Source organism: Trypanosoma cruzi, genomic scaffold (genome assembly GCF_000209065.1).
Source record: "Trypanosoma cruzi strain CL Brener 1047053516957 genomic scaffold, whole genome shotgun sequence".
Taxonomy (NCBI): domain Eukaryota; phylum Euglenozoa; class Kinetoplastea; order Trypanosomatida; family Trypanosomatidae; genus Trypanosoma; species Trypanosoma cruzi.
The window spans coordinates 14,908-23,552 of NW_001849321.1; the positions used below are offsets into that span (position 1 = coordinate 14,908).

The 8,645-nt window shown below is 53.1% G+C and overlaps 1 protein-coding gene and 3 pseudogenes across 1 annotated transcript, besides 6 other annotated features; all 4 read left to right on the plus strand.

The window, feature by feature from the left end:
- On the plus strand, positions 1–814 carry Tc00.1047053508605.10 (annotated as a pseudogene; the record flags this gene model as incomplete).
- Positions 1–3,576: a sequence feature (areas not merged during assembly with more than two copies in the genome that could not be assigned to a particular haplotype).
- Positions 750–799: a microsatellite.
- Tc00.1047053508605.20 (UDP-Gal or UDP-GlcNAc-dependent glycosyltransferase, putative) lies at positions 1,658–2,791 on the plus strand (the record flags this gene model as incomplete). Its single annotated transcript, XM_800539.1, has 1 exon — positions 1,658–2,791. The coding sequence occupies one exon, from the start codon at positions 1,658–1,660 to the stop codon at positions 2,789–2,791; it is 1,134 nt and encodes a 377-aa protein (XP_805632.1).
- Positions 3,145–3,166: a microsatellite.
- Positions 3,577–4,482: a sequence feature (heterozygous, non-Esmeraldo-like haplotype).
- Positions 4,109–6,208, plus strand: Tc00.1047053508605.31 (annotated as a pseudogene).
- Positions 4,483–8,645: a sequence feature (areas not merged during assembly with more than two copies in the genome that could not be assigned to a particular haplotype).
- Positions 6,293–6,313: a sequence feature (AT_rich).
- Positions 7,589–8,645, plus strand: Tc00.1047053508605.40 (annotated as a pseudogene; the record flags this gene model as incomplete).

The following is an 8,645-nucleotide window of genomic DNA, read 5'->3' on the forward strand; positions in this document are numbered from 1 at the left end:
TAAGTCGGTGCTGAGGGATTTCTGAACGCACCGATATCTGTTTGCCTCGGGCGTTGAATATCGCACTATTTTGGGAAACGTAATGAGTGATGGGGATGTATATATTTTTCTGTTGCTAGTATTGGGGAAGAGGAATACTCTTTTGTCTGAATGTATGCGAAGGTTTGGCTTGCGCGCGTTTATGTTTGGGGGATTTTTTCGGTGCATTATTAGAGGACCTCAAGGAGCTGATGCCACCAACACGCCGTGGACGACAGTGCGCGGTGCTGGAGGCGAACCCTGAAGGGCACCGCGCCGAGTCTTATGTGGAGTGATTGCAATGGAATACCATACAAATACTAAAATAAAGTACGGGGTGCTGTGCATACCGGCGGGTGCAATCTTTCCGCTGGTGGACTGCTTTTTCTTTGTGGAGTTACCGCGGAAGACGCTGGTTGGGCTGCGGATGGCTACGGCGAGTGGGCGCCACACGACCGCCAGCACTGTGAGGCAGTTCACTGAGTGTCTGGCGGCTTATTTTAATGGTTGGGAGGAGTTATCCCAAGAATTCTCGTGGGGGATTATTTATGTGCAGCACGCAGACAGCATGCCGATGAACGACTGGCGGAGATGTGATGTCGACAATCCCAATAGTGTGAGCCGCGCTGAAAGCCGAGAGATTGCGGCGTTCTGGAGGAAGAGGTGCGCCAGTACCAAGTATCAATATCATCCAGAGACTTTAGAAGAGACGAAGCTCTCCGAAGTGTGCTATAATAATAATAATAATAATAATAATAATAATAATAATAATAATAATAATGGGAAAATAGATTAGGAAATTGCAAGTGAACGAGACAGCTTGATTTATGGTAAAAAATATTGTGGGATTTATGTATTTTTGGATGCTTGTGTCTGAGCATGCGGTGCGGGTGCACCAGCCCCATGCGGCAGCACCGTACACAAATGCCAAAATGTCCAACGCTATCAAAAATAACAGTGACAGAATAAATTAAGGAAAGGGAGTGGGGTTGTTTGGTTTCTGGTGAAAAACATTGGGTGGTTTTTATATGTTATGTTGATTTTGTGTGTGCATACGAGGCGTAATTGGAGAATCGCCCCGGTATGAGGGAATAATTGTGGCTGGCGGTGCCACGGCGTTATCGCATTGTCCATTTTCTTCTATTGCGTTCAAAGGCCCATCACTAACAGAGGCGTCTTAAGGGATGGACGAAGGATAAGTTCTATTGAGGAAATGGTGCATTTCGTGTGACCGCATAGAGTGAGTGCCGCATCCCATTGATGGTGAGACGGCATTTTCGTGCTGACGCCAACATTGCTTCCTCTTGCGATTTCATGCTTGACTGCAACATCGTGGTGCCAGGACCGGTTGCCCTGTATTATCGGGGGAAGCCAGGAGTCAGCAATGCTTCCCTCATGGGATTGTTGTTGCTGACGCAGGGCTGACGGCATTGACCAGCGCCCGGACCAGCCGCGTATTACTGGAGCACACAGTTGTAACACCACAAGGTCTGGGGTCATTTGTTGCCGTGCCGTCTGCTGTCCATCGGATTTGTTTGAGAAAGTACGAAAAAACACATAATAATGATAAATTCACATACGCCCTTAAACGCTCTCCGCCCCTTTTTCTTTTGTCTAGCTTCTCACACCAACAGCGACAATGGCGAAACCGAAACTGCTGACGCTTAGACAGAAGCTGAAGCGGGTTACTGTGCTGCTGATTCTCTTCATTGTGGCCACGACTGTTCTGACCCTCAGGTTCGACACCGCTGCCGATGATGAAGTGCCGGGGCCCAACAACCTCCGCCACTCGCGCGCCCCCGCCGCGGACGATGCAGCACTTGCTTACATCCCACGCAGTGTTGTGGACAAGTGGAGCCGGCGGGAGTACCTGATTGTGCTGGGCGTTCCCTCCATTGACGAAGAAGCGAGGCGAACGCAACGCAACCTGCAGCGGACGACGTGCTGGCGGTACCCCGGAGTGGCGACGAGGGCGAACGACTTCACCGGTGCGATGCTCGTGCTGTACGTCCTTGGGCGACACCCGTCGCACGGCTATGACTACTCTGCCGCGCTGCTGGAGGAGGTGGCGCAGTGGAACGATGTGGTTGCGCTGCCAATGAACGAGGGCCTCGTGACGACTAACAAAACAGTTGGCCACTACGGCTTTTTTGGGGCTGAGGCGAACGTCGGTTTAAGCCGCAAGGTGTACATGTGGTTTGACCTTGCGCTCCGTCTGTTTCCGACCACGAGGTACATTGCGAAGGGCGATGACGATATTTTTCTCCGTGTGCCGCTGTTCGTTGCTCACCTGCGTCTCCTGCCGCGCCGAGGGGTCTACATGGGATACCACATTGGTGTCGCCCAGTTTGCGAATAAGCGCTTCCCGGGTAACACTTTTATGTTTGGCTGGTGTTACACCTTGTCGAGGGACGTGGCGGAGGCGCTGGTGTCGTACAAGCCGTTGCGGCGCCTGGCGTACCTGCCATACAGCGAGGAACGTGATCACGAGTTTGCACTGCTTCAGTTTCACAATGACGACGCCATGGTTGGTTGGGTTCTTGAGAAGGAACTGAACTACAAGCCGATGGTATACGTGAAGATGCTGCCCTGTCATTTCCATGACGCTCGCAATGAGACAGGGCACTGGCAGGTGGTGCCGACCTCGATGTGTGTCCATCATGTGCGGGGGGACGACTACGCCGCGCTCATGGCGCGCTTCGGCAACGACACATCGCCTGTTGGCCGTGTGGAACGGGTCTCAGAAGACGTGATATACCCCTGTTGCGATTGACAAATGGACGAAATGAATGTTTTTCTGTGCGTGTTGAATCTTAAGGTATTGCTTGATTGGTTGCTGCATCTCGGTTTGTGCTCTATGTGCTCTGTGGCCTAACGACGTGGGACTTGTCATTGACCGCTCAGCGTCCCCGTGGAGCGTTCCACTCCCTGCCCTCGACCCGTTGGCGGGAGGAGGGGGTGGAGCCATTGGGCGCCCGCTGCGTTGTGCCGCGGGTGTGCTTCTGCTGGGGGCATGTGATGAGGATGTGCGTGTTTGGGCCGGGCTGCCAATGAACGATGTATGTAGGTTTTTCCCCTATCCTGTAGTTTTGTTAATTGTGCGATTGGGACATGGAGTGGATTCAGTTTTTTTTTTTTTTTTTTTTTTGTGTGTGCGTTGCTTGTTTCGTCCTTTCCACTTCTGAGCCCTCACTTTTTGGTGGGTGGTTGCGGTTGGGGACGTATTTTCGTGTGTGTTCGTGTGATGTCTTTGTTAACGGAGCGCCCCACTGCGCGACTGCTGCCAGTGTTGGTGGTGTGGCTCCCGGTGTGGGGAGAGTGCGTGCCGTGACGCCCTCCCCGCCGCTGGTGTACCCAGAGGGCGGGGCAACGCCACTGGCCCACGGCCCCTGCTTGCTGACGACGCGGCTTTCCTTTTTTTTTCTCCTTCTTTTGTTCCTCTGTAGCAGTGTGCGCAGGATAGGGGCGGTGCGGCCGTGCTTGCGACGTGTGCGGAGCGGCGCTGTGCGGGCCGGGCGACGGCTGTGCGTCGATGGCGCGTGCCGCGGTGGGGACGATTGCGAGCTGGTGTCGAGTCCACCGACTGGAGGGAGAAGGAGCTGCTGCGCGGGCGGACGGGGATCAGACGACGGGTGGACTGTCTGGTGGGCGGCGGGCCTGCGGTGGCTCCCTGCGTCGTGCGGGACGCTGCTGGTCCCATCTGAGAGAAGTGCGCGCCGCTTCTTGCGGCGACAGTGTGTGCGGCGCACCAGTTTTTTGTGGACGACACCTTGGCTTGGCGCGTGTTCTTGCGGAGGGCATTGTTGGTGGTGGATGCCAGCAGGAGCTGTGCGCACTGGCAATGCCGGCTACTTCATCGTGGTGCCAGGGCCGGTTGCCCTGTATTATCGGGGGAAGCCAGGAGTCAGCAATGCTTCCCTCATGGGATTGTTGTTGCTGACGCAGGGCTGACGGCATCGACCAGCGCCCGGACCGGCCGCGTACTACTGGGGCACACGGTTGTAACACCACGAGGTCTGGGGGCAGGTGTTGCCGTGCCGTCTGCTGTCCATCGGATTTGTTTGAGAAAGCACGAAAAGAAAGAGAAACGTATTGTGTACGCGTCCTTCGGGCGTGAGACAGGTCTTTATGGGTGGTTGTTTTTTTATTATTTTGTGTTTGGCGATTCACATATTGGAAGCTAATACAGCGTCCAGAGGGGTTTTATTATTGCAGTAATTATTGAAAGGCGGAGTGCACTTCTTACCACGCCGGCGTATTGGGACGAAAACACGAAGCAAAAGGTTGCGTGCATGGTTTTCAACCGACATGCGACGCGTTTATGATTTTGACTCCCAATATTTACTGCGGGTGGTGACGTTATCTCCAGTGTCCGGCTTTATGGCGTTGGCAACGAATTTATTTCAGAGTTCGAAAGGAGGTCTGATGGAGTATCATACATTCTTGCTTCTGTGCGCCTGACTGGGCAGATGAACTGGATAATGGATGTGGTGAGGAGCCGGAAGGAAGTGGACACCGCCCTACGGACCTGCAGGCCCAATGGCAAGGTTGATCTGCGCACAAAACGTGTGCGTAATTGTCCTGCTTCCAATGAGGGGCTTGTTGGCTGTTTGGTAACGTAACCGGTACCGAGCGGAGGGACGAGTACCTCTGCGTGAACGCAACCGTTCATGGGGCATTGACAGGCGCGGAGCGGGGTGTGACGCTCGAATTCGCTGGGGCAGGAACTGAGTGGCTTGTCGGCAAACTGGCGCATAATCAGTTGTGTAAATTTGTGAACAGCATTTCCACTCTTTTGGCGACAGCGAATATCCACGGTGTGTCAAAGGAGGGCAGCAGTACTGTGCTCTTGGGCCTCTCGTAAACGAAGGACAGGAGGTGTGAGGTAACATTGAACGGTAAGAGGTCCGGCGTTGTTAGACGATGATGACGGTAATTTGGGAACATGAAACAGAAGGTAACAGGGTGGCCGTGAGGGAAATGTGTGTAAACGACGAATGGTATGTGTACGTGTTGGTGGGAAGACTATTTGCGAAGAGGTCTATTCTGGCTTTTTCCCCAATTCGAGTAGGAACTCACACGCCTCCACATTGGTGGGGAACAGCGGGATGACGGGAGAGAGCAGTCCTTTGACGGTGCACAACGTTTTTTTTTGTACATCCGCGAACTGGCGGAGAAAGACATCGAGAGACTCATAGCCAGCAACGTCACGCTTCCAACACCAACTGCTGCTGGCAAATCCACCCACAGAGTTGGAGGGTCAGACGGTATCCGGCGGTGCTGTGAGGGCCACTTCCGAGCGGAACGTTTGAGGCAAATTTTCGTTAACGATATGTGGGCGGGTGCCTAAATGTGTATCCATCCGCGGTTACAAGGTCTGCTTCTCAGGCAGGAAGGCACAAGGGACACTGTTTCTGGGAATGCCTCCACCCAGGATACGGTAAATCCACCATCACTTTATGCACCCAAATTCCCCAATACCTGCAGAGGAACAACTGCAAACCGACGAAGACGAATCAGCAGACAAAAAATGCACGAACACTGCCTGCAACGGCAACGAAAAGCGATGGACTCATTGACGCTGGACTACCCTGTGGGGATCATATCTCTTCCACGACGAAAGATGAAAAGGAGGAAAAGGGAAGGTGGTGGCGAAAGAAGGAGCCGACTGGTGATGGTGAATCGAGGTCGCCGCAGCACGAGGCCACTGTGCGCCAACTGCGGCAAGGCAACCCGCCTACGGCTGAGAGTGAAGATGTGCCGTCCCATGTACCTGAGACCAGCAGTGAAAAATATACGACTGACCTCAAAAGAAGAGGACGCTGCTCGCGAGGCAACAGTGGGTTTAGATACCAGTCCTGCTCCACACAGTGGCGCCGAACGGAATTCCACGAAGGAAATCCCCAAGACTTCTTAGTCTGGTGCAGCTGAAATTCCTCTTGGAAACGATAAGGAGGGGCGCCACAGGGAGTTGACACTGCACCGGCTAATAAAAGCACCAAATTTGAAACAGATGCGATTTGCTGAACGCACAATGCAGCACCGTCCTCTGGTGACTGCAACGTTAATTTCTGGAACATTACTGGCTTGAGACTCCATGGAGGAAACGGTGACACCACCGTGCATGCGTGTGACTCGCGTGTTACTGCTTTTCCTGCTGGGGTTATGGGGCATGACAGCCGTCATTTGAATAAAAAGGGAGGGGTGAATTTGTGAGGCCTCATGGGAAATGACAAATTGTTTCCTGGAGCTATTCTTTGCACTTTGGGGAACCTTTTTTTTATTTTAAAATTTTGTTGCGGGGTCGAGTTTTTTTTTTTTTAGAGTTTATTCTACTGCAAAGTGCTGCGACTTGTTTCCGTTTGTGCTGTGCTCCACTGCCACTTTGTGTTACCGTGTCCGGTTGAGTGTCCTTCTGCCGGCTGTGCTGCTGAAATGCCCTCGTTTCTTCTTTTTTTCTTCCCTGCTATAGGCACCGACTGTCCGCAACGACGATTGGTTGTGTTCCCCTCTGCGATGGCACTGGAGCGACGGAATGCCCGACTCGGCCTTCTGCTTCTTCTGCAAAGGGAGGGGACGGTGTGCGGCGTGCCTCGCTGTGTGTGCAGGGCACCATCCATTGCAGCCTGCTGTGCGGCATGAAGCCAATCCGTGAGGACAGAGTCGTGGCCGACTATGCCGTGGGCTTGGGTGCGCCCCGTTCTTCTTGTTGCGGCTGCCTGTGTGCTGTGCGCACGGCAGTTTCTTGCGGAGCAGCGTGGATGACGCTGCTTCTGCGTGCGTTGTGCGGCTGACCTCTTCTCCACGTTTCTTCACCCTCGCACGAGGGGGCGTCGTCCGTCACCCGCCCGTGGGAGGCTGCCATTCCAGTACTCCTGCTGACCACTGTGCTGCTTGCGGTCAATACGTACTGCATGGTTTGTGGTACGTGGAGGATTGTGACTGGCAGGAGCTGCGCGAGCCGCGGCGTGGAGGGCTGGAGGCGCTGCTGCGCGATGACGAGGAGAGCGACGAAGAGACGCAGAAGCTCCACGACATGACGTTATCGTCGTACGCCTCAGGCGCCACCGTTGCGTCGTCGTACCAAACACCCGCGCCGCCGTTGCACCCTATGGCTGGTGACACCCACTCAGACGCGCTGAGTCTGTTTGACTTTGCATCCAGTTCGAGCCGTATGATCGATTACGCTGCCATGTGACGTGTAACACGCGGAATTAGTAACTATGCGGTGATGGTTGGTATGAGGGAAGGATGCGGGGCCACGTCTGCAATGCGCAGCACAGCCATCGATTGTTCACTGCACTGGCAGCCTCGATGTTCATTTTTTTCTTTTTTGGTTTGCTTCTATTTTTTGCTGAAATGTACATTTTTTTTTACTATTGCGTAATGGAGGCCACTTTGTGCTGTCACACTGTGTGGCGGGCTCTCTTGTTGTGGTTGTACAGTCATGTCTGTGCGTATATATATATATTTTATCTTTCTCTCTTTATTCTATTCCTTCTTTCTTTTCTTGATTTTTGTTTAGTGTTCAGCTTTTAACTCAATCCAACTGCGAAGACAAGGAGAAACAATGCCTGGAAAGCGCAAAAGAGTGCACGGGGATGATAATACCGAGAGTCAAGCGTCTGCTGTGCCGCAGGGAGATCGTCAGAGGAGAGCAAGGCCGGAGTCCCATGGCGACACGGATCAACCCGCTGCGACCCACATAAGAGTGGAGGAAACGCGGCAACCGCAGTGGACTCTTGACAGTCGGCTGCGTCAAGCACTGCTGGAGAAAAAGGAACGCACCATGAAAATGCGGCTGAATGATTTCCTTCGGAATTATTTTGACGGCAGGGGCGTTGAGGAATTCAATGAGAACGTCTATATGAAGGACTTTTTAGGTGGCCCCAATGAGTTCATCCAAGACGCAAATAAACACAGCCTACTCTTATGTACTGCGAGAAGAGAGGCGGAAGGCAGAAGAAAGGGAAAGGCGGGAACGACAAGAACTGGGGATTGACGTTTCCACTAGGATTAAATATGCGGTTTTTAAAGGAAGGGTTTGCGTGGAAAAAATGAAGTTGAATGATTTTCTTACGATGGAATTGGACGGCAGGGGCGCTTTGGGCGCTAATTGGGATGTCTTGCTGGAGGAGTTTTGTAAAGGACCCCAAGAAGCATATTTGCGATGCGGGAGTATTGAACGAAATGCAGGCATCCGATCGTTACAAGAGGATGGAGAGGGCTGTGAGGGATGAAATGGATATGGAAGAGGATGCAGACAAGCTTCACAAAAATGGTGTGGATAATCTACTGAGGCGGCTGGCAGCTTCTGCGGAGGTAAAAGCAACTGTTCATGAAGTCACTAAAAGGTTTTTGGATGCGGCCGCCGAGGAAGCGAGGAACCCAAAGAAGTCGAGTGCACCGATAAACCTGGAGGGATGCTACGAGTCTGTGCACAATGCGAGATGGCATCATGTAGTGGAACTTTCTGACGGCGAGGGGACGGGAATGGAGGTGAGGAGGGGAAACCACTGCAGTCATGGACGTACAAGGCAGTTGGCCGAACTCTCGAAAGGGATGACGGTGTGGAGCAATCCGGTGCAGCGCGTCCCAGGCTGATGGCGCTCACCTCGGAAAAGGGA